Source organism: Xiphophorus maculatus, chromosome 16, assembly GCF_002775205.1.
Source record: "Xiphophorus maculatus strain JP 163 A chromosome 16, X_maculatus-5.0-male, whole genome shotgun sequence".
NCBI classification, from domain to species: Eukaryota; Metazoa; Chordata; class Actinopteri; order Cyprinodontiformes; family Poeciliidae; genus Xiphophorus; species Xiphophorus maculatus.
In genome coordinates, this window is record NC_036458.1 from 24,101,776 (window position 1) to 24,128,449 (window position 26,674).

General features: G+C 40.1%; 1 protein-coding gene across 2 annotated transcripts in view; it reads left to right on the plus strand.

Moving 5' to 3' along the window:
• The first annotated feature begins 974 nt into the window (after positions 1-974).
• The window catches only part of LOC102223256 (carbonic anhydrase-related protein 10-like), an 86,837-nt gene continuing 61,137 nt past the window's right edge, over positions 975-26,674 (plus strand). Inside the window, exons 1-2 of one of the 2 annotated variants that reach the window (XM_023349653.1) lie at positions 975-1,738; positions 4,322-4,396. In XM_023349653.1, coding sequence (XP_023205421.1) covers positions 1,678-1,738; positions 4,322-4,396 — 136 coding nt within the window. In that variant the 5' untranslated portion in view covers positions 975-1,677. The remainder of the gene's footprint in view (positions 1,739-4,321; positions 4,397-26,674) is intronic. The other variant, XM_023349654.1, reaches the window with a different exon arrangement.

Consider the following 26,674-nt stretch of genomic DNA (forward strand, 5'->3'; position numbering starts at 1 on the left):
CTGACAGGGCAGGTTGACCTATGAAGTGAAAACCATTTCAGGTGACGACCTCTGGAAGCTCATCAAGAAAATGCAGAGTGTGTGCAAAGCAGTAATCACAGCAAAAGGTTGCTACTTTGAAGAAACTAGAATATAAGGGCTATTTTCAGTTGTTTTACACTTTTTTGTTTAGTACATATTTCCACATGTGTTATTCATAGTTTTGATGCCTTTAGTGTGAATCTACAATGTCAATAGTCATGAAAATAAAGGAAACTCGTTGAATTAAAAGGTGTGTCCAAACCTTTGGTCTGTACCTTATATATATATATATATATATATATATATATATATATATATATATATATATATATATATATATATATATATATATATATATATATATATATATATACCCTATATATATATATACCCTATATATATATATACCCTATATATATAGGGTTAACCCTAACCCTAACCCTATATATATATATATATATATATATATATATATATATATATATATATATATATCAGCTATGACTTAAAAGAAGCTTGACTTTGTGGTTTAATGCCTTGAAATTGGGCCTCTATCTCTTTAAGAAAATAGCTTTTTCTTGAACTCCACCTTCAGGAAATCATCGCAACATGGCTCCTCTATTAACACTCTAACAACGTTACCAGCGTCGCACTGAGACTCTTTAGTGAATTGGTGCTTTATAAATTAACTGAATTGAAATAAAAATTAATTTAAATATTGTAAGATCAAATTACTATTTTTTTCTACATGGTTCACTAACGATATATTTAATACATACTAATATACTTGTTTCCTAATGAAATTAAGTAACGGCACATCTAACCAATCATTTAATGATTATTTAACTTAAATTTATGGACCTCTACGAGTTACTCAAAGCTACCAGCAGAGGGCGTGCGATATTCACGGTAGACATTTATGAGGTATTTATTTAGGTCAGAACAGCCAAGCAATCACCAAGGCCATCTGCATGCACCTCACTGCGTCCATAGAGAAACTGACTCAACAGAGGGACTTTCTGCACAGGATGTCAGATTAACATCGTTTTGTTTTCTGGAGGATTTTGACTGTTTGAGTTTTTCCAGCCACATGCAGTCTTACTCTAAGAGTGACACACTGGAACTGTTGTGTCCTTTTTGCACTTTTAATTAGCAAAAGCATATTGTCTCGCCATTTTTTTCTGGATATATGGTCAGTTTAGCGAATCCATCCTGACATCATCGGATGAACATGCGGAGTTTTTCTGATCTCTCCTCGGGCTCCGCGTCCACAGCGGCTGCGCGCTCCCAGCCAGCATCATCCTCAGCGCTCAGGTGTCCTAACGGCTTCATTTACTGACAGACACCGTCATCACACACGCTTCTAAGATTAAAAGAAAGAAGGAAGGAAAGAAAGAAAGAAAAAAGTCAGAAAAATAAATAATAAAAAAAAGATACAGAGTAAGAAATGTTGCCTGGGCAACGCACCGGTGAGTGAAGGAGGACGGCGCTGGTGAAGCCGATCTCCCGCTCCGGAGCTTTGAGGCTTCCAAACGTTTCATCGCTGCGCCGGAGGACGGAGACGGGGACCAGGGGAAAATGTGCAAAGTTTGCCCGTGTGGTCTTTCAGCGCGATCCCGCAGTAGCGACAGGACATGAGCAGGAATTAAACGAAGAATGCGTTTCATTTGGGATTTATGTTTGATTTTGCAAATATACATCATCTGCAGTTCGTCAGGTAAGGATGCAAAGGAAACTCCCATCATTCACCAGAACCATCTGATGTAGCTACAAACAACCAACAACAAAACACAGAAAATGCAATTAAAATAAAATAAATAATAATAATAATATTTTCTAAAAAGCACAACTGTGAAACAAAGTCTGTGTTTATGTGACCATTTAATAGCTTCAGATTTATGATTCAGCTGTACTTCATACGTAAGTCTTTCAATAGTAGCTGCCACTCAGGTTATAATGTCAGCTTCTTCTCTGGTTTTTATACTGTTGATTTCAACAAGTCGGGACGTGTTAGGCAGAGTTGGAGCACTGAGTCCGCGCTCTCACACACCATGAGCCGACACTTTGATCACACTTACAGCGCATACATCTGCATAAAACCGCTCATATTACAAAGAGCATAGCGAGTCACACACAGCAAATATATAATTCATGAATACAAGATCTGCAGCTGTTTGGACTTTATATCAGCTGACAGAATTCCCACTGGACGAGTCCAGACTTCCTACATAATTACAAAAAGTTATAAACTGGTTGGACTGGGTTTTTTTTTCATCATTTCAGCTTAATATAGAGAAACAGAGTGAGAGAAACCATTTGATCAAATCATGGGGAATATATCGACACACACACACCCACACGCCTGCACACACACTTATATGTACATACTATATATAGAAATAGAAATATAGTTGTTCTTTTCTCAGTGTCTGACAATAAATCAATCAGTTTGATATTTTAGGGCAGTTGGGATTTACAAAATGGACATTTATTAAATGCCAAAATAATAAAAGGTAGATTTTTCAAATGTTTTTTCAACATCTTCACTTTCACATTCAAGTATTTGTTGGATTTCCCTTTGAATCTGTTTTCAAACGTTCTTGTTTCCCTTCAAGAAGCTTTTGGTTTGCTGGAAATTTGGCCCTAAGCAAACCCAAACCCAGAAGGTTTGACCCCAAGTCATGCAGGTTAATAAACAGTTACCCTTGGTACTCACCCAATGTATGTAAACTTTTGAGTTCAAGGAAGGTTACAAAAAAAATTTCTAAAATATGTTCTCACTATATTTTGGTAATTCTACCTGACATTAAAAACGAGAAAGGTTCGGTCAGATTTAACTTCAGACAGTGAGAAAAAAAAAGTTTTTGTTTCTTTATTTGGTATTCTGGTTTCAACTGTCAACCAGCCAGAAGCAACAGACGTTACTCATCTGAATCTCTGGTGTTTCAGCCTTTGATGAAGCTTTGACTAAACAACTATCTGTCCAGTTCTAGATTTCTGCCTTGGTTTCTTTCTTTCACCTGCTGAGTCAAACTCTACCCAGATCTGTAAAATAGCTAACAAATTATGGACTGAAAAATTATCACACGTTGCAATAAATTTTAGCGACACATTTTTATGGCTAAATTGTCTTGAATAGGGGAAAAGCAATAATCCCCATTGAGTTTGTAACCTCCTGATGACAGTTGAAGTATTCTGGACCAGCGACAGCTTTGATGGCTTCATCTCCCACAGTAACGATCCTGACTCACTGACTGCCAATTGGTTCATTTTTTCACAACTACAATAATCAAGAATCAAGCTCAGTTTTACATGGTCTGTGTGTTTTCTTTTTTATTTTACTTTGAAGTCAGAAATGTTATTCCAAAATGAAGTACCTTTGATTTCTGAATAAACACAAAGATGTACCAGTGGGCTCACCCCGGTTTCCACTCACACAATAATAAACAAAAGCTACTAATTTCTCCACTTTCAAGTGGAACATAGATCCATTTTCTCCCTTTAGAGTCAAATCTAATACAGCACTAACACAAACATACAAACGCTACAGCTGTGTCAAATTCTATACTTCATGTAGAAAGTCTGTTAATTTCCTATCTTTCACGGGAAAGAGGATTTCCTGTGAGAAGTTTTTGGTGACGCTGCCTGAAGTCGAGTGGTCCATGTAGCTTACATCTAAGATTTATGAAAGCCGAGTTCAGTTTTCATTTCAGCTCCAGCCTTCTCTTTCAGAAATGACATTTCTGTTTGTCTAAATTGGTTTCCCAGATTTATTTCTTGAGCCGCAAAAGTTTTCAGTGACAGAAGTTCCTCACACACAGATTGCATCAGTGTGGAGAGGAAGTGCAAAGCTCTTCACACTGCAGAGGCTGTAGTTTGCATTTTGGTAACATGCTAAACCCACTGGTTCATCTTTGTGTTTATTCAGAAATCAAAAATTGCTTCATTTTGCAATAACATTTCTGGTTCTTGTGGTGGGTCTAAATAAACTCATGGCTTCTTTTTGGTAATGTTAGTGAAAACACATAAGCACCCTCTTCTAATGTACAGTGGAGCCTATTAGAATTGTTATTTTTAATAAAATAACTTGCATTTGAAGAAGACGCGTCATTACCCTCAAATTCAGTATTAATCATTGCTTACAGCTGCCTTCATGTTTTCTCTTTAATACTGGTATTCATCTCTTTCTGCTTTGCCAAGGAGTTAAAAAAAAGGAGCTTTGATATGAAAGAGAATTTTGAGCAGTCATTAAGGATCTTATTAAAAACCTCACATTCTCTTTTTTTCTGTCCCCTCACAGCTCAGCCTATTATATCCAAGCTTGATGAGAGTTGGTGGGCATATAAAGATGTGGTCCAGGGAAGCTTTGTTCCAGGTAACCGACTCCCACTTGTCTCACACACAGCGTTGGGCGCGCTGATAGGAAGTGGATCGCTGCCATCGTGTTTCTGTTGGTGTTTTTCTTCTGCATTTTGAAAATTGTGAATTAGAGAGAGGTGATAGAGACTTTCGTGCTAACTCGGCTTCCAGCTTTTTCTGGAAGGGGCTGGTGCACATCAGATCAGACGAAACATCTACACTGCCTTGCAAAAGTATTCATGGCCCATAAACATTTCAATATTTTCACACGTTACAACCACAAACATCAAGGTGTTTTATTGGGGTTTTATGTGACGGGCCAACGCCAGCATAGTTTGGTGGAGGAGGGAAAATCATATGTCATCATCATGTGTTTTTTAATTAAAAATACATTTGTATTGTTCAATACAATACAATGTGAGGCCTACTCATCTGCTCCAGTGGAGAACATTCTGTTACAGCTTAGTGAATCATAATAATGTAGCCAGCCCCTCTTATGCTTTCCGTTCTCACTTAGGGAAGTGTAATTAGGAGGCAAGGATTCAATTATTTTAAATTAAAAAACATTACATCAATATTGTACTTCGTGAATCACCAAGAACTTTTGAACCATGAAGATGATTCTTATTTATTTTTTTCAGAATTCCAACTTTTTTCTTAGAGAAAAAGTTCTAACTTTTGAGCTCAGAATATGAAAGTCTGAATTTTGAGTTTAAAATCAGGATTTGAGTAAACCTTGGCCATGGTTAAGGTTAAATATTATTGGTAGTAGTTAAAATGCGCTTTCAGGAAACATCATGTGTTTGCGTATGAACATGTTTCATTAGTGTACTCTGGAGACCTCAGTGTAAATATGCTCACGCCGTTGGGAAGCAAGGGGGCAAAACTCACACCTAGAAGAGTTAGAGAGGGTAAGTGTCAGAGTTAAGATTAGTATGAGATTACATCAGTGAGATTTGCTGGAGTGAAAGAGCAGGGAGTGTGTTTCTGTGTCCAAGCCTCCCTCTGGGAAATTTGAGACTGTAAGTATGCTCAGTGAGGAGTGTGTGACTTTGACTAGAGCCTTTTCATCCTAAGTGTGCTTTCACATATTGCCTCTCTCTAGCTACAGTTGTGCTGGCATAGGAGGAATGACTCCTGTAAGCTGTTGTTATGCTACATGTAGGTCATTCTCATTGATTACTGTCTCTTTAAACAATGAGGGAAAGCACAGATGATGATGTCATAGCTTCGGAGACTTCTGATAGGTTAACTGCACACATTTGAGACAATTGGAGGAACACCTGTGGATGGACTTTAAGGATGTATTTCTGTTTTGACTGATGGGGAAGTCAGCAGAAATCAGCCCAGACTGGAGCTGCATCAGTCTGGTTGGTCCTGAGGAACAGACACTGGAAGCTGCTGCATTCATCTGTTCAAAATCACATTCAAAAATACCTTTTTGATCATATAGGGAAATTAAATGATCTAACTCATTAATTCAAATTCCTCAAAGAGTTATTGTAGATGGTGATGGGGTTTGGCAGGAAGAATCTCCTGTAGCGGCCTGTGTTACGGTGAATCTGAAGAAGATTCTGACTGAAGATACTCTGTTTTCTCAAGACAGTCTCATGAAGAGAATGCTCAGTGGTTTCCATAGTTTTCTTGATTTTATGAAGAATCCTTTTTTACATCATCATCTCCAGAGGTTCCACAGTCGTCCCCAGAACAGAACCAGAACAGAACCAGAACAGAACTAGAACAGAACCAGCCTTTTTTATCAGGTTGTTGAGTTTTTTTTGGCCCCTTTTTCTGATGCTGCTGCCCAAACAGATGGTGGCAGCAGAGATGACGCTCTCCACAACAAACTGATCTGCAGCATCTTGCTGCACACTTTGAAGCATCTTAACTTCAACAAGAAGTCCGGTCTGGCGCGGCCGTCACAAGGTCCTGATCTCAGTCCTGGAGAGAAGCTGTAGTAGATCCTACAACCCTGACTCAGTAACGCTGGCTCTGTCAGGAGGAATGGGCCAGAACTCCAGCATTGGGAAAAGCTTGTGGAAGAAAACCCAACATGTTTGACTCAAGCCAAAGGCAATGTTACCAAATACTGAGGAAATGTATGTAAAATTCAAATTCTGAACTCTGACATATTCTTTCCCTCATTATTGTGGCATTTAGTTTGTAGAAATAAGTTTGGTGACTAAACGTCTCTGAAACAAGAGAAGCTTGGCCTGAGCTAACTCCAGCCTTTTTATGGGCTATATGTAAACTTCTGTATTTTCTATGATCCCCTTATTATCCAGATGAGGCAGAAAAAGGTTTAGGACGTTCTGTCTGCCTCAGCAGAGACAGAAATTGGCTGCCATCTGAGGTACATTACAGCTGATAGTCCACTGCAGTTTAGGGGAGAAGCAAAATGACTGGAACTTAGTCACAAACAGAGAGGTGGTGAAAATGATAGATGAGAGCGAGTATAGAAGAGCCTCCATGCTCCACCTGTAAGCCTTTCTCTTGGCTGAAGAATGTCAGGCTACATCTTGAAATAATTTGCAGTATGCAGGACAGATGACAGCAGGGGCCGAGCCGGAGCGCTTGGCAGGGCAGCACTGACCACATATCGATACACCAGACACCTGACAAAAACAAAAAGTGAGCAATGAGCGAGCCTCATACATCCAACCCTTTTCTTTTATTTATTTGCTAAATAAATACATAAATATTATTTTGAATTTAATAAAGTCATTGTAGCTATTGCGGTTTGTGCAGAGCGTCATAAGCAGGCAGTCTTAAAAAAAAGGACCAAACAGAATGGATTTTACTGAGACTGAAGTTCTATCGAGTAAAGAACCGTTCAAAAGAACTGGCTTGTTTTGTGACATCACTAGTGCCACCTAAGGTGATTAACAGGTCACTACACCTATTAGGTTGGTCTTATTATATTCTTAGATGTTGTCATTTCTAAAGGAAAAAAAAAGAAAAAAATAATTAAACATACTCATTTGTGTCAAAATCAATTTAAATTGACTTCTTTTGGTCACCACAAATTGTTGTTGACATTTTTTTTTCTTGCTGTAATAACAGATACTCAGCCACTCCCTTCTGTGTAGAAGCTCACCTGAACATCCATCAGCTGCTGCTGGAAGCTTAAAAGTCCACCAGCATGGAACAAACATCCAGGGAGGCGTATTTAGGAGCTTCTTAGGCTGAAGAGGCGAACCCAGAAGTTCTGTTTAGAGGTGCTTTGACCTATGAGGCAGACAAACAGGAAGAGCTAACAACCCGAGGGATGCTGGACGTTCGCTGTGAAAGTGAACAACAGAAGCTTTGAAAAGGTTGAGGTGTGTTTCCCTGTTCCACACTACGCTCCATTCTACTGTGGTGACGAGTTAACACAGAAATATCCCTCAGCAGCAATAGAGACGCTAAGCTTCATAACTCGCTTTACTTTTGTAGTAGTTGGATGTTTCTGGTTAAAACTCATTAATGGTGACCTTAAGCTTTAGTCCAACACAATCTTGGCAGGTCACCAAACTGTCTTAGACTTTGTATAAGGACAGACAATAGATTTTAGAAGGCATGGTTTTTAGGTACCAGGTTAGAGGAACAGATTATTTTCTGGGTCTTGGTAAAGCCTTGCCTACTTTCTGACCAGCTCCACCGTCAGATGTCATGGAGCAATGGAGAAACTTTGGCAGAATGAAACCTGCCCCTGCCTCTCTTTCTGGCACTCAAAATTACAAAAATTATTTTGCATTGTTTTACTTTTTCTTGACACAAAATATACGGGGAGTATTTAATAATCTACCAGAAAACCTAAATACATTTGACATTGTGATGAAGCTGAAGTGGCCCTTAAAACTAATAAAAGGGTGAAATACATACTGTGAATAAACAACAAACAACATTTTGTCCTGGAACCACAGGTTGAGAACCCTGAGGTTACTCAGTTTGTCATGCTGAGGTCATCAAAGCAGTTGAACAGGTCCAGCGAGGCTGTGGGGTTGGCTGGGTGGGATTTGGGATTCTTGAAGACTGAAATTATCAGGCTGCTTGGTTTATACTTTGGGTTGGTGCCTTTGGACTTGCCAGAATGGGGTTTGCTCTCAGCTTTAAGTGGTCCGTCAACCCCGCCGGACTGCTTAAACGCTTAAGACCGCTGGAGACCGCTGGAGACCGCTGGAGACCGCTGGAGACCGATGTAGACGAAGGGAGGGTTAAACTAAGGAGACCAGAGACTGTATTATAAGTTATAACTATAAAGAAGATTGAAGTTCATAACATAAAGCAACAGTTATGCTGGAGTAATAGAGAAATTGGACTGGCTGAAGGTTCAGAACGAACAATGTTGAGGCCATTGTTGCTCTCCCCCCAACACACACACACACACACCCACCCACGCACACACACACACGCGCGCACCCCCCCCCACCCCCCCCCCACCCACACACACACACACACGACACAGGCATTTTCAAAGCTGTTTTCCAAACCAGTTTTTGTGTGTTTTGAAGGAGTTTTAGAGTTGACAATCTGTCTGTCTGACCATACTTATGTTTCCTGTGTGCAGCAATGCCAAGAATCAATATCTGTCAAATAAAACCCTAAGCTAAGACATTCCAGGAAAGACTTTGCCTTTAGAGATTTTCTAGGAGAACATCAGATATGTCAGTGCTTCTCTGAAGCAAGTCAAGGTGGGTTTAGTCCCTACTAAGATTGTAAATGCCTTTCTAGGGAGGTATTTGAGACCTGGCCCAGTGGAGGAGGCCCTCAAGGCTCACCCAAGACCTGCTCACATCTCGTAGCTGCCTTAGGAACGCCTGAGGGTCGTCTCAGATCAGCATGAGGGAAGGACAGAGGTCTGGGGATGTCTGCAGACGAGCTGTCTCCATGACGCTGTATTGAAAAGGCATTCAAATGATGGACGCTAATCTCAACAGTCCGGCAGAGCTCTCATATCTAAAACCGTTTCCTGTAACTGTTCCCACAGGTTGCTGTTGCATCGCATCAAATTAGTGTGTGTGTGTCCAGTCTGTCAATTAGAACTTCTACACTGAATGTGGCTGAGATCAAAGTATCCCATGAACAATAACATACACTTATTGCGGTATCATAAGAGCATCAAAACCTTGCTAAAACCCAAACATGCACTGCTTGTGTGTTTTATGGAATGCGTGTTTGTAAGGTGTTTGGTCTGTTCATGCATCCCTAAGTGTTTTTTTGAAAGCACCAGTTATTATCCAGTAATTGTGTGTATTTTGTGTTGCTGCACAGACATTCAGCCTCTGCTGTTTGCTTTTCTCTTCCTGGTTATCCGGGCTGTTTCTCGGCAGCTTGTATTTCTTCTCCGAAGTGAAAGAGAGACTGGAAGCAGTGGTAGAGGGCCAGCCTCTCCTAGCTGGGGATCGTTAGGAGAGGCTGTAATTGATTTATTTCAAATTGAGAGCTTTTTGTGTTTCTGTGCATCGCCTCCATCCATGTTGATGTCAGCTGATCTCTGTCATCCTCTGTCATTCCCCATCCTGTCTCTGTCGCTCCCCGCAGCAGGTTGAGGGGCGTCAGGTTCATCTTCAGTTGTACGGTTCTTATGTATTTTTGATCACATCTGAGTCTGGTTGTCTCCCTGTCTCCTTTCATCTGCTTCCTCTGCTCGGCTGTATTCTCTCTCATCTCTGCTGCCCTTTCAGCTTCTCTCCCTCCTCATTTTTGCCTCTTTGCTAATATTTCTTACATGTCCACTTTTTCTATTGCCTTAACCTCCCCATCTATTATCCACCAACCTCTTGTAATTTTCCCCTAACTTCTTAATTCATGAAGTAGTACTTTTGTTATGCGTTTTCTCCCCTGCCTTTGCCTTCAGACCTGGAGATGTCTGAGTCAGTCAGCTGAGTTTACCGTCTCCTGGGGGATAAGCTGAACTCTCAGAGGAAACCTGGAGTCTGGTCTGTGGTTGGACGAGTCTGACAAGGTTGATTCCTAAATAAACATTTAGCTGACCGTAGACCTGATGTTAGAGATGTTATTTTTAAAATTATGTTTCAAAATAAGTTGTTGCTGAGTGTTTTTGACATGCTATCTGATGCTGATCACGCTGAAAATCTGTTGGGTGGATGAAAAAGAGCCTGACGTGTAATATATAGCACACTATTCCAGTAGCCTTTGCCAGGTTTGCTGTTCCTCTTTTGTAAGTTACTGCTGATGTAATTCAAACTATCTGACATCCTTTCGTCTTCTTGGAAAAATTCAATTCTGTCATGTGATTGCGACTAGTTAACATAAAACTTCAAAAATCATGCCGAGTAAAGAATCATCCACTTGATGCGATCCCTACTGCCTGGTGCTGCATAAGTTATTTAACCATCCCGCAGTCTGAGGTTGACGCTCAGGAAGAGCGATGTGAGTGTCCCATCAGCCTGGCAGTTCCTGAAATGACAAAAAAAATCCAGAAAAACATAGAAAGTGTAAAAGCGCACGCGGTGTCCACTCACAGCTTCCTGGGACTGAGGGATAGTTAAGGAACAATGGAATAAAAACACTTCAGTCACATTAAAATGTGATTAAAAGGGAGCATTATGTGTTTTCCAGCTACATAGAATAATTTCATAGCACACTTAAGTAACTATGTTACCTTTTGTCATAAAAATGCCATATATATCAAACATGACATAAAAAAATTTGACTTTGTCATTTAATGCCTTGAAATTGGGCCTCTGTCTCTTTATAAACCCCTGCTCTTTCTGAAACTCTACCTTCAGGAAGTCATCACAACATGGCTCCTCTATTAACCCTTTAACAATGTTTTTAGCAGTGTAGTACGGAGAAGTAGCTGCTAGAATGAGCTCAAGCAGATGCTCAGTTCCACCAGGTGTTTGCTAATTTTTGCTGGCTAGTCTGAAGGAGCTGAGTTGGGAGGTCAGAGGGAGAGGGCGGCTCTGTGAGGAGGAAGCTTGGAAACTGTCTTTGAGCTGCAGCTCGAAGACGGCGCACGGTTCCTCCAAGCGTTTTGCACAGCTGAATGGTTGCCATGGAGATTAAAGAATTTCTCAAAAATGCATGAAAGAATCAAAGCAACACTCTAGGTATGTTTTTGATGAGGGAATAATATTATAGCTTAATGTAGAGCTAAAAAAAGTGAATTTTGCACAATGCTGCACCTTTAAAGTCCAGGATGTGTCTGTATTGTGTTCTGTTGCTGTTGGCCTTAGAAAGAGATTCTACTGTGTCATCTGTATTCAGTCCAGTCATATTTATGATGGATTAAATCACAAATGCTGGCTGTCCTAAGAGTATCACTGGTAACCTCCTGACTTCTGTTTCAGTTCCACATATCTATTTAGACTTTGTTTTGTTTTTACAAAAACGGTTCAATTTGCAAAATGTTTCCTCCCACGTGTTTGATGTCTTCCTGTTAGAATTAAAATGCACAGTAAGTCGTTTAACGTCCTCTCGCCTGGAACGTTAGCTGGAGATAGGCACCAGCACCTCCCGACCCCACTAGGGACAAGAGTGTTAGAAAATGGATGGATGGATGGATGGATGGAAAGTTGTTTAAATATCTCATGCTGCCAGAAAAAAAAAATACCTCAAAGAATTTTTCTCGCATTTTCTCCCATCTGTGACTTCATGAAGAAGCGAGTTGTGTTTTGTTGGCCAGCAGGTCTGAAAGCGGCCGCCCAGAGAGGCGTTGGGAATGTGGACTGCCTTTGGCTTCAGCCTGCAGGATTTGGATTCTGTATTCCCTTCAAACTTTGAGTGTGTCTCCTCTCTTGGCGGCGTGCGGCAGACTGAATAAACAGTCGGGTTGCCATTCTCCAACACAAGCTGTCTGCCCAACACTATTAATGGTAGCAGAGAGTGGGTAGCCTTTTTGAAGTACCAATGTCTTGGAGAGAGACTGCAAACGCTAGTTTATATTTAACCCAGACTTGCAGGAAGTGGGAGCAATATATAGCCTGTTAAACAGTAATCAATCATTTCTTAAGATAGCATCAGAATAATTTAATAGAGTGCTGTTTTTTTTTTTATGTGCCAGCTCCACAGCCTTTATCTTTCACATTCTGCTTTGAATATTCCCTCCAAAGCTTTCCTTGTCTGAATGTTGGTTTGATGTTTTTTAACCTGAATCAACTGAAGCTTGAAGGAGTCTAGATGGAGTATGGAATATGGTAAACAAGACAACCTATTGTTTGTGTGCTCCCTCTGAGATAAAACCTGTGTTTCTGTGAGCCTGAAGAGCTGAAGACGGAGGAAGTGTCTGTCAGGGAAGTGTTTATGAGGAAGAGAGGAAGAAAAGCGGGCGCTCGGGGGAGCTGCCCTTTCCTCCTGACACATCTCCACTCCTGCTCCAACCGTGTGTTTCTCTGAGTGTGTCCAGGCACACCAGGCTCTAAAACGGGGAGGAAAAGTGAGGGAGCACCCAGGGGGTTCTCAGCTCCTGCCAGCGTCAACAGCCGGAAAAGGGATTAGAATTAAAAGGAAAACCAATGCAATTCCCCCCTTAATTATTGGGTTTAATTGAGTGTTTAAGGATCTTTATGGTGTTTTTGTCCTTTTTATGAAGCGGCTAATTTTCAGCACTGGCTGTTATTGTTCCACAGTGGGGAAATGTCTGTGCAAGGGCAGCAAACTGACAGACAGTCAAAGCAAGTAGATTTACTCAAAGATAGAAATATAAAATAACAGAGTAAAGATCCCTCATCACTGTTTGGATTGAATCTATTTCTTGGTTTTAAAACTCATTGAAGGTTTAGTAATCCGCATTTTGCAGATTACTAAAGGGGCAGTATTATGTAAATTTGACTTTTTTGAGCTTTATGGCAACCATTCAGCTGTTAAAACGCCTGGGTGGTCCTAGCCCCGCCTTTGAAGACGGAGCTCCTCCTCAGAGCTGCAGCTTCCTTGGTTAAGAGCTTCCTCCTCACAGAGCCGCCCTCTCCCCTGCCACTCCTCCACTCAACTCTTTCAGACTAGCCCTTAGCAATTATCAAACACCTAGTGGAACTGTAGAACTGCTTAGCTCATTATAGCAGCTGCTTCTCAGTGAAACGCTGGAAAAAGGTTGTTAAAGTGTTGATAGAGGAGCAATGCTGTGATGACTTCCTGAAGACGAAGTTTCTGTAAGAGCAGGAGTTTTTAAAGAGACAGAGGCCCAATTTCAATGTGTTAAATTACAAAGTCAAAAGATTTTATGTCATTTTTGATACATACGGTATTTTTAGGTACTTGATTGTGGTATAAAATGACACTATGTGCCTGAAAAACATAACACTGCCCCTTTAAATGCACCATTAGAAGACTAGAATGAATACATTCATGCCGATGAGTGGATGTTAACTTTGGTCTTACAAGTAGGAGTTTCCTAGATCCCATTTGAGATAAAGAGACAGAAAAAGTGAGGAGTTTTGACAGACGCCATCATCTCATATGTATTTGTGTATGAACGGGTTTTATTCCTGAGTCTGTCTGCTTTGGGTGTCATATCACAGCTCAGGGTTGCTTTCTTTTGAGTGTGCTGTAAGTAGGACACCAAGTTAGTGATCAGAAAGGCCTCTGCTTTCCTCCATCTCTCTCTCACTTTTGGGTGCTCCCCCCCCCTCCCCCCCCACACACAGACACACACCGAGACTGTTCTTATGCATATATTTCCCTCTCTTTGTCATTGTCATGCAGTTTCCCTCGCCATGCCTTTCCCCTTTTCATTCTGTCTCCATCAACCCTCTCTGGCTCAAAGCCTCTCATACTCACACTCTCATTCTCTCATGCACACGTCGCACGGCCACAAGAGAGGGAAAAAAGTGTAAGAAATGAAGAGAAGTAGCAGGATCAAGAGAAAAGAGGAGAAGGAGGAAGAGGAGGAAACTACATTCCTCCCACGCAGTAGAGCTGATAGGAGCAAATTTAGATGGGACCAAAGGACAGAGGAACAGCGAGGCTGGAGGAAGAAAGAGGAGAATAAAGGACAAAAGAGAGAATAGAATCAGGGGAAGGGAATGAGAAATGAAGTTATAATACTCTGTCTTAATAATCTCATTCTACTTGCACAGAATGCCTGATGGCGGCCTGCTGCATTTTTTTTTCAATTACTTAGCAAAGTAATGACATTAGAGCTGGTTCTAGCAGTGATTATGACACGGCTGCTATTTGTTCCTATTTAACCGGACCGCCGTGGGATGGACGGGAATCGGCTCTGTGGAACAATGTATTTGCCATCTGCACATCAGCTCCTATTTTAGCCGGAAGGTGGAATGTGTCTTATTGCTGGGACACTTTCTGATGTTTCTATTATAAGGTGTGGGTGTAATTAAAATGTCCCCACTGCCATTTCTAAACAGCTTCCACCCAGGCAGCGACGTTTACTACTGGAAAAAAAGAGTTTGACTCACTTATCTGTATCTTTCACACGTATTCATAATGCAGCAATATGCAGCGCTTATATCACCCACACCAGAAAACACACGAGGGGAGGAGTGAAATGTAATTTTTGTAGATGTGAAACTTTCCACCAGCTGCTGTGATGATGTTGGTTAGCTCTGAAAACATCTACTCTGGCCCCAGAACCAGGTTCTGTCCCTGCAGAACGTCGCTGCTGCTGCTGTCTGGGGCAGATGGCTCGCTCCTCCACATTTCACACACACCAGAAAACCTGATTAGTTCTTCTTACTTAAAAAAACAAAACAAAACAATATGCAAACTCATTGCCTCAAAATGTTTAGTGTTCATTATTTGATTGAGTAAGATAATTAACTTGTGCAATTTTAGTGAGTGACAAACTAAGGCAATAGTAGAACCTATCAGCACTCATATAATTTGAAAGGCAGTTCTACCATGTGCTCAGGAAAGAGTTTTCTTTTTTAGTTTTAACTTTAAATAAAAAAAGTTCCCCAAATTGATCTCTCCCATTATTCTGGTGTTTTACAAAAGAAACAAAAGTGTTGGTAAATCTAAGAGTTTAGTCTGATTATTTTTTTATGCAGTGTATAAATATTTGGTTGTAGCTGGATGTCATTGTTTTTTGCTTCTCAAGTAACTGAGCACAGTTGTTACTTTAATTATGTTATTAGTGAAGTTTGATGGCTGAAATGTTATCTATATGAAGGAGGAATTGCACTCCCACAACATAATAATAATAATAATAATAATAATAATAATAATAATAATAATAATAATAATAATAATAATAATAATAATAACATATTTTATATCTTTTGTGTTTTTTATTGTTTGTAATCCAGTTAAAGTTCTTTGACTGACTCAGTTAGCTTGACTGTCCTCCTGCATTTCAAGTTATCCCTGATCCTTCAGTGGTCAAACTCTCCATCCAGTTTTCAAACACTGGGTTGGGTTTTAGTTTCAGTTGATGAACACAGACAGGACTGAACTGTGCTGATCAAATATCTCAGCCTTTGCTGTCTGTCTGGAAGAAGAACAAAAAAAAAAAAAAGAAGAAGAAGAAGCTCAGAGCCGCAGACATCATTGTGATGCTGTCCTTGAGTCCTTGAAGAACGATGAAACTGTCCATCATCGGATACTTGTGGGACTCACTTAAGTCAGTGAGAACAGGAAGCTGAAAGAGAAAAATGGAGCCCTGTCTCATTACTCCTCTTTCAGGAGGTGGGCCTTTTTGGTTCAGGCTCAAAGTAAAATGTCCTGCTAATTTCAGATGCTAGAAGGGAACATTGGGCCGGCTGGGTGCCGAGTTCATCCCTCGGAGAGCAGAATTTAAATCATTTTCACACGTCAAAAGGCCAGTGCAGATGCCCGATGTCTCTTCCATGCTGTGCGGTGTTTCTGAGTGAAATTACTTCAGGCGTGTTGAAAAAGATGTTGATAAAGACAAAACTCAACAGGTTAGGAATACATCCCAGTTATTAGCATCCACTGAAAGCAGCATGTCAATGCTCAAAAGGCTTTCAGCTCTTTATTATTATTGCATCTGTACTTTTTATTGAACCATACAGACTTGGCAAGCAACACCACTTAGATTTGGGCTTTCTCCCACAACCACGCCCAATAACCCCGCCCACCACACTACCACAGACATAAACCAGGACTGAGTTGTTTGAGGACTAACTGAAAAGCAGAATTCTAAACTTTGTTATGTTAACCAGCTACAGTTTAAAGCAGATGTGTGGTAATCTGACTATACAGCTACACAGCAGGTCTGCTGGTGTCACCATAGCGATAACTCACTCGATCACACAGAAACAGACCACCTAGAGTTTCTCTAATTCAAGCAAATGTAACACTAGCACACTTTCCATTTACCACTGCCTAGCAGCTCGAGTCACAATTAGGAAAGTAGAATTCATACAAAAACCACATGAAGACAAGCCATGGAAATTAGAAATGAAAAACAGCAAAATAAATAAATTGACCAAACCAAGTTTGCTCACTATGGTAAGCTAAGACTGAATCTACTTTGTCCATTCTGACGAATCTGTTCCAAATGCATCTTTGTCTTCCAAAAATTGCTCTTGTGATTGTTAGCTTAAGGGAAACGTCTTTGTCTTGTTTTGTTGTTGTTGTTGTTTGTTGCTTTGCTTTAGTGAAGGGATCTGCAGCCTGCGACTCCGGAGTCACAAGTGGCTCTTTAGACCTTTCACAATGTCTGAAGAGCCTTGTGGAATAACTTTGGTTGAAAATAATAGAGATTAAATATATTATAATACTAACCAACTCAGGTTTTAGCAGTTTTCACTTTTTTTCATGGAATAATTTCATTGAATTTCCTCAAGTAAATGACAGTCAATATACTTTTAACATTTTTTTTTAGATCTGATTGCAATAAGTGTTGAGTGGCAGCATCACCTCCTCCTGGGTGAGCATAGCGTGTGTCATAGTGTTGTTGACTTTGGAACAACCTTTCATACTTACCATGCATGTAGTGACAATGAAAAGGACAATAGAACAGTAGAACCTGAACCTGAACCTGAACCTGGCTCTGTGTGAACGACCACCTGCCACCACCACCTGGGAGTTTCCAAATACAGAGCACGCACACAGTTAAACACAAAAGCATTGGTCCAGGAGTACATTCTGTGTCAGAGGACCAGTAGAGAGTTAATGGCAGCAGTAGCTTCTAGGACAGGAACACAGCTAAGCAGATAAGCTCTGAGCTCATTTTCCAGTCTACGGGATGGAATTGAGCACATGCAATTTGTTGCAGCAAGAGATCAGTCAACAGCTCTGCATAGGAAAGAGACAGGATCAAACACTGAAAGGCAGAGCCAAGTGTATCATCTATAGAAGGAGAACATTTCAGTTATTACAGCAGCAGCTCAGCTTCCTTCAGGAAGACATCCAAGCTAAAGAGAAGGCCAAGCCAGACGTATCTTCTATGAAGAAAACGACAGAGAGAACAGACAGCTAATGTCAGTAATACTGCATTCAGTAAACAAATGGATGGTAGTAGGAGGAAGTCACAGTGTTCCTCACTTTGATCACTTTGTCCTCCAGCAGATAAGTCTTCAGCAGGAAGCCGATAGAGATAGTCATTCTAAGCCATTCTTCATAGAAAAATGAAGTCTTGTGCCTTAGAAAATGACACAAGTAGGACCAATCACAATATAACTATCATAATAATAAGACTGGTGAATGGTCAATAACTCTTAGATTTTTAACATCATTGTTCACAAAGGAGAATGTCTGCAGAGAAGCATTTCTCTGTGAGCATTTGGTAAAACCAACACAGAGGAAGCAGGGAGGGAGTGGGACAGTTTACCAGATGCACACAATCCTCATTTAAAGACGGCGGTCTGCATCCCTTTTGTGCATGCAATCAACTACACTCGTAGTCTATGTAGACCACGTGCAACATGCCCAGTTACTGCATGTACAATTGATCTCAGGCCAGATTGATCAGGTAACATGGTTTGAGCGAATGTTTTGTTTTTATGGTTGGATCCCAACAGCTGGAATCCAACTTTGTCTCTCATTAAACAAGGAATCAGTACTTAAGATGGAGCTTGCAAATTAAGATATAGTTTTGCTTGTGTGTTTTCACATTTAGCCACATCACTTATGTCTTTGTTTTGCCTGGATATATTGAGACAGACCCACACACGGCAGTTTATAGTTTTGAAATGAAGGGAATGTACATGGTTTATAACACATTTTACTGAGTAAAACCTGGATGGGCTTCACTGTGTAGAATCATCCTCACTGCTTTTAGAGCTGCAGGCCTTTTAGGGTATGTCTAAAAGGCATACCGTAAAATACTGTGATATGGAATACTCTGTATTATTGGTGAGAAAAATACGCCAAATTATTTTTGATGTTGCAAGAACAATAAAGACCAATAATTAATTTTTATAACAATATAATATGGCAAGTATCTTTATTCTTAACAATAGAGCAAAACCAGTAAGCAGTTGCCAAGCCAGCAGATTTTTAGATTAAAGATAAAAACTGCACATTACACTTGTTAGCGCTGTTCATCAATGATAAAGAATATATCTTGGTTTCAGTTTTTGAACCAGTTGCCTAAAACTTGGCCACCCTACTGCAGAATGCAGCAACATGCCTGTTCAAATTTTATGCTTCTGCAGATTTTTACATCATATTGTTATGATGGTCAGGCCGAGGTGGGAGAGTTTGACGTTTCTATTCAACTTCAAGCTGGCTGTGTAAAAAAAATAAAAAAGAAAAGAAACACAAACCTGTAATCCCCAACGCTCAAATGAGTAAAGTGTTTTCGTACAGCAGCATGTGATTATGCAAAGTTGTCATCGGGTTATGAGCGTGATATTGAAGTCACAGCTGTGTTGATTCTCTTGCAGAGGTGCACATTTGTGGAATCCATGGTGTGTCTGAGCTGTTTCATTTGTTTAGATTTTATTTCCCCCAACATGTCCAAAAACTATGAAAATCTGATTTATGTGGATAACAAACTGGCTACAGAGACTCATGCATAAGAAAGTGATGTTTCCAAACCAAAGGCTGATAGGATCAACTTAAATTAATGCTATTTATTAATCTTGAAATGTGCAGCACATGTGATATTTTCTCACAAACACAGAGAAGCTGATCAAACATTTCACTTAGAAGAGCAACGAGGAGGAATGGCGTTGCCGGCAAGTTGCCAACAGCACTCTGTAGCTTTGCTGGGTGAAGTTGCCTGCTTGAGTGGACTGGAATGATTCAATTTTGATTTATCTTTATACAATGAGTGTGATGTTTTATTTAAATGTAAAAAAAAAAAAAGTCTCAAATTTTCTTGTTCTTGTGCTAGTCTTCCATGTAATATCACTCAAAGTCAGTAAGACTCTATGGAAAACATTTGATTCTAAGGCTGCTTGCTTCAGTTGTTGTGATCATAAATATGCTAAACTATGGATGGCTTTTCACCAACACACATTTAAGTATTTCATTTAAATGTGGGCAAAGTGTCCGTTCAAAGCAGCCAGTGTTTGGCAGAGCAGTTCGAGGAGCAGATCTCTCTTTGCAAGATCTTTAATATTATGGCCGATGAGCAAACTCTCAGAGCTATAAAGAAATATTTGCCCCCTAACAGATTTCTTTATTTTTTGCCTTTTTCTTTTGCCATAACAACCAAAGCAACCTGGTCCTGTGGGAAACACAGAACCCATCGTTCCTCTGCAGAGCAGCAACTACAAGTGGAAGCTCATCCCACTGTCCTTTTAATCATGTTAATTCAGCAACTGTAGAGGGATCAACCATTTTAAAGTAATACCAAATTGACTTTAAGTTTGGACTTTGACTAGACCACTCAAAAACCTTAATTGATTTTTTTTTTCTTGTGTCATTCAGAGGTGGAATTGCTGGTGTCCTTTGGATGTCTGTCTTTTTGCATAGACCAACATGGTTGAGCATAATGTCACACACTGATGACCACGCCCTCCTTCAGAGCACAATTCATGTTTCCACCAACTAGAACATGTTGTTCAGGTTCTGAAGACACAAAGCAGCCATAGACCAGTACATTACCACCAGTATGTGTGATTGTCTGTGTTATTTTTTCCTCTCACTGCTACTGCGCTTTTTTCCTTTCATCATCAAAATAAATTCAGTGGTATTTCAAATTTCTAAATACAACTTTATTCCCATCACTAGTTTAATTTGGGTTTCTTCTCTGGAACATAAGTATCTGGGTATATTTATGGTTGTATTTTTGAATTAATAAGTGTAAAGAAAAAGCCTCCTTGCAATCCTGCTTATTTAAGTACTTTATTTTTGCTGTGACTGGTTCATAACATGCTGGTTTATCTTTTCATTTTGTCAGAATAATTAGAGATTGCCCTATTAAAAAAGATGATGCTGTCATGACAAATTCTTTACCAGCACTTCATATGAGCCTCATTTACAAGCCTCACGGTTCACACTGGGAGGTTTTACAGTCACTCTTTCTGTCTGACTCTTAAATATGACCTTTGTCGTAGTGCTGAGCATCAACACAGCTTGAGTCAAAGTCAGAGAGACAGCCGAACTGTAGGAGGGATGGACAAGTGACAAGAATACAAAGAAAGGGAAAATAGAGAGGTTAGAGAGAAATAATCCACCCTCACAAACCCACAGGCGGGCAAGCACACACGCCTACACACACACACACACACACACACACACACCCAAGCACTGAAATGAGGAGTCAGTCTTCTGAAGCAGATGGCTGTAAATCCCCAATGTTACCAGATGAAAGGTTGAGACCCTGGAACATCAAGACTTGTCTCAGCACTGGGACCAGTACGTCATGCTGCTGTAGCTCAGCAGTCTACACAGTTTGTCCACAATCTTGCCTGTCTATGGGATGAATGTTGGTTTATTGGGCCACTGACCTATGAATAATTCAGGCATGAACTACAGGCCTGATCAGTCTGTGCATATTTTTTGGTGAGTGCAATTCTTTTAAGAACCTTGAACTTTTTTGTTGTTGTAGCTTTTAGAAACACAGCAGCAGAGTACGTCCATACAGCAAAGCTTCATACTGGCCACTGTGCTGCAGCTCCTCATGCTATTGAACATTCTCATAGAGAACCTATACACACACACACACACACACACACTTAAGGGCAATTCAGAGAATTTGGCTAACCCTGACCCATACTGTAAACCATTACCAGTACAGATCTAATCCTGACCTAACCTCAGTAATTACTATAGAAATGGTCCTTACAATGTATCGAAGACAAGACCACGCCCACACACGCACACCCACACACTTTACATAGACTCGCTCAATTGCATGTCACTGATTCTGTTTGTGTTGAGGCCACAGAACTGGAAAAGTTTGTGAATATTTCTACGTTATGCTTAATAAACACAATGTATGTGAGCACAGATAGACAGAAGATGCAAACAAAAATAAAGGGCTCACAGGAAAAAAACCCGCAAAATGCAATCTGATGAGGGAATAAATATGTTAATGTTGTGTTTCCGTTAGAGAGAGAGGAAGCCTGCTCTAGCAGAGCAGGAGAATAATTGGTGTTTTGATTGTTAGAGAGCCAGGAGTCTGGAATCAGTGGCCAGCTGACTGAAAAAGGAGCAGAGCAGAGCATGGTGTTGGAAATCACAAGCTGGGGCGATGAGGGAAGCTGGACAGGGATAATGCGCTCCCTAAGTGAGTGTTGCACTGAGCGTGTCAACTCATGGAGCAAATCGATTGAGTTCATACATACACCTCTTTCAGAAAACCAAAGCAATGAAGAAGATTGGTTAGTTGTGGAAAAATAGGAGTTTCAACATTTCAGAATTGATGTTTAACACGAGGAAGCACAACTCCTCGTCGCCAAGCCTGCAAATGCTCCCATTAACCTCTGCTGGTTCTTTTATGAACCAGTTTCTCATAGGAAATGATTCTATTATCAGGCCCTGCTACAATGGAGGCCTTGAAGGAAGTCCCTTATCAGACATCTGTTCTGAACTCGTGCTGCAGCACCACAGCTCACTGCTTCTGGCTCTTACACACATTACTGACCTTGTACTTTTCTTATTTCTCCTCATTTTCTCTTTAGCTGTAAAGAGAAAATTTCCTTTCTTATGAGGTCAAATTGCTTCTAAATTGTAAATCAATCTGAATGCTTTCCTTGAAAGAACTACAATCTGGTTTTTAGGTTTATTTATTTATTTATTTATTTATTTATTTATTTATTTATTTATTTATTTATTTATTTATTTTCAGTATTGACATCTGTCCTGTATTTATTTTATATTCTCAGTATCACTTACTGACTTTGAGCTCAGGTAATCCCTGGTGCTTCACCTTCATAGGTTTCTTCAAAGGAAATGTGCTTGGATCCATGTGTGCTCACGCTCTCATATGTCTGATTTTTTTTTTTTTTTTTTTGTACAGACACATTTTTCTTGATTTCAGGCTGTTGTATCAAATCCACATAAGTCTTTGTGCTTGAGGTCCCATGAGATCACAACTGTCTATTAAAATACAGCCTTTCTCTCCTCTTGTTGAAGTCAGTCATGAAAAAGGTGGGCTGAAATCACCAGCTAGCGAACACTCACACCATGTTAGCCTCCACGCATCCCAGTGAGCTCGTGATAATGTGGGAGTTTTTAGTCTTTCAGGGAAATATTGTTGAGCCTTATTTTGAAACGTGTAACTTCCAACACGATTCCTTCCATGTTTTTGTTAGGCAGCATGGTTAAAGCCACATTTCTCTTCTGTTAAATAAAATCCTTCTTTGCTATTTTTAATAAATATCCAGTAAAATGTTATACTATAATTTAAATTTGCCCTTAGTGTACTTACTGTTATTAGTCTTCATGTAAAGCAGGATGCTCTTTGAGTGGTGTTTCACTATGCCTATAATTCTCTACTTAGCAACAGTAAGGTGATTTCTGTTCTATTCTATTCTATTCTATGAAGTGGAACCTGTTTAGACCATCAGTCTATAACTACATTATGATGTAGGACGGGGTGCTGGAAATATATTTTCTGACATCTTTCCATCAGAACCCTGTTATCTTTATCAATTAACATGGTTCACTCCCCACATACATCAATAGCTGCGATTCCATTACTGATGTGTGCAAATCTTTGTCCATATTCTGCTAACCTACAAAACCCCCACAATTACCCAATGGTTGTTTCCATTAAATAAGAAATGCAATTAAAATCACACATGATGAAGTTTGTTTACGCAAAAAGTCATTAAAAAACAATGTTGCCCCATCATCCTCCAACTCCACCAGTAGTAACATCTGGTTGATCACATGACTGGTGTGATGCAAAAAAAGTGTTTCCATTGTAGTTTTGCAAAATGCATTAATTTCTAAAATAATAATAATAATAATAATAATAATAATAATAATAATAATAATAATAATAATAATAATAATAATAATAATAATAATAATAATAATAATAATAAACTACCTCATCCTAGCACAAAAACATTTAATCAGAACATGTGAGTATTTCCAAAATTGGCATTTCCATTAAGCAAATTTATCTTCGTAATTCTAATTTGAATTGGAAATGGTCCATGGAAACGCTGGCTACTTGTTCGACACTGTTTCCTTAGAGTACAATTTATTTCCTGCTCCTAACACGTCAACTTTGAGGACAAAATGTTCGCTTCATTTCAAATTCAGTGCTGTTTAGTTACTCTGTCAGTGGTCATAATATTGTGCCTAACCAGTGAATGTTCTCAGGACAGAAAAAGTTACAAAGGTCCAATAGGAAAGCATCAGGCTGTGTGTGTGTGTGTGTGTGTGTGTGTGTGTGCGTGTGCATGTGCGTGTGTGTGTGTGCGTGCGTGTGTGTGTGTGTGTGTGTGTGTGTGTGTGTGTGTGTGTGTGTGTGTGTGTGTGTGTGTGTGTGTGTGTGTGTGTTGAGGCTTGCAGGCATTTACACTGCAGCCCTACGATGTTTCCTCAGAAACATTTCGGACTGAACGTCTTCTCTGTTACAGACAGCAGATGTTACTGAAAAGTTGGGTAATTTAAGCCAAATACAATGCAGTTCTGTTTGCTAACAGTGATGTAACTTCACTGTAATCTTGTTCTTCTGCACCACCTCATTTTTCTCACTTCTTCTGTAAGTTGCCGCCCAATTATCTCTGAGGTGGGAAAAGGCAGCGAGGCACAGAAGACAGACACTGTTCAACATGCAAACAGACCACAGCATAGAAAACTCCTGTAGAACATCCTTTATTGAGAACACACGCCCATATTTATTAGTTATCTTTCACGCTCCTTTCCATAATGTGGTCTTATATAAAGTTAATCCATTTATATCTTTCACAAAAATCTGAAGCCTGTTTAACTGGAAACTAAAAATGCTTTGGTGAAAAAAAAAAAAACAACAACAACCCAAAAACAAAAAAGAACAAGTTCGCATCACTGGCAATACTCCAGGTACACCCTGGATCCCACCACCCCCACTTAGTGACTATTATTAGACAGGAGAGAAGAAGCTTCATGTGTCTGCATGAGCGAGAAGGCTGCAGAAAGACTGAAAAAAGAAAGAGAGGAGTCTGTGCTGGATGCATCTCAGAGCAGGATGGAAGACTGAGTGAGAAAAGCAACCAGACATTTGCTCCGATGTTGCAAGTTGAGTATAACGCAACCGTATCTCTGGGAGATATTCAGCAAAAATATGAAAGGCTCAGTATGTTTATAATTCAATGCTTACTTTTTGAAAGAAGAATCATTTTAATTTTCTCTGGCTGATCCTAATTAGCTGTCTTGTGCCCTTAAACTCATCCACCCTCAGTAGCTCTTCCTGCCTGGCATTCCTCTGATGAGGAATTCAAAGTGATGGAGTTTACCTCCACTTAGCATTCCTCATCCGTCGGTCCACCTGCTTCCCACTCTCACTCACTACAAATCATGATGTAAAATGTGAACATAATCCTGTATGGGGACTCTGGCCTGACTTTTTCCATACATCTGCCCATTACCTCTCTACACAATAAGGGCATCAGAACTGACCAATGATGTAATCCCACCTACAGCCCATCTATCACTCCTACCACAAACACCTCACTACCGACGGGAGTCTCTGGATTTCTTAAGTGTGGAAGACATAAGAATAGGATGTGAAAGTGGAATTCACATCACAATGCAGAAAATTACAGAACCTCTGAATTTGGTTTAATACTGATACTGAGAATCCTGACTTTTGTAAGCTTTTAAGTCTGTTCCGGCATAAGGGGAAACATCATTTGCCCTTATGCCTGTGGTTTAAATCATGCTGCGTGAATTCAGGAAAAGTCATGATTTGATCAAATCAACAAACAGGACTGGGAAGGTATGAGTCAGGTTCTTAGCTAACAATTTCCCACTTTCTTTGAGCCCCACTGTGCTGCGTCCACAGACTTGGACAAGTGGAAGCCGTGGCTATCTCAGACAAAACAACTTGGGGAGACCATGGCAGTCGATCCGTTCAATGTTCCCGTCCCTCACTTCCAATGTCCATCATGGCACCTGAATTAGGTGAACTCATTTCAATGGGTCAAAGGTCAAGCGTTCAGATTTCCAACATTTCTTGTGACAAATTCCAGCAGTTTACTGTGCCACCTACACCTAGGACATGTAGGTGGTAAAACCCTAAGCTTTACCTTGGTGCGGACTGGTCTGGGGTTCATTTGCTTTTTGCGTCCACATTGTCTGCGTCAAATACATGCAGACCTTCGTAGAGTGACCCCCAATTTACACAACGTCCGGGTCTGCTGCGCTCCGCTCCGCTGCGCGCTTCACAGGCAGATCTCTCCCAGCTCTCCCCTGGGGTAACAACCCGCTATATGACTTCTCAGTTACAGTTCTACTCCCTCTTATGCTGGCAAACTAGGACTTCCCATATTCCAGTTCATTTGTCAAGTTGCGTTGACCCATTTCATGTGAAGGAAAGAGATAACTTTTTATAGTTTCAGAAAACACAGAATCTAAAAATAAGTTGTTGACAGCCCGGCTCCAGACGAGTTTAACAGAGGGAGTATCGGGGGGGGGGGCATCGGCTTATTTTGGGGAGGCAAAATGAATCTATGTAGCATTAATAATATAATAAAAGAAAAAAACTACAGTGCAGTAAAACTACTCTTATAAGTACCTTTTTTCCAAAAAAGTTACTCAAGTGAATGTAACAAGTACTATTCACTTTTGACATCAGTAGCCTAAAGGCTACTTGTTAATAAGCTTAACATGATGTATTGGTATTAGCTAGTCATCTGTTAGCTGACATTACCTGTATTGAACAGCGTTACTCAACTCAGTCGGTTAGTTTGGGGAAAATTGTGCCAAGTTCTTTGCGTTTTCCTGGTTTGCTACCATGATTCTAACACACCTGAGTAGCTCTGCACAGCAGCAGCAGGTCTCCTTTGCTGTCGCACATGTGTAAACCTGGTAA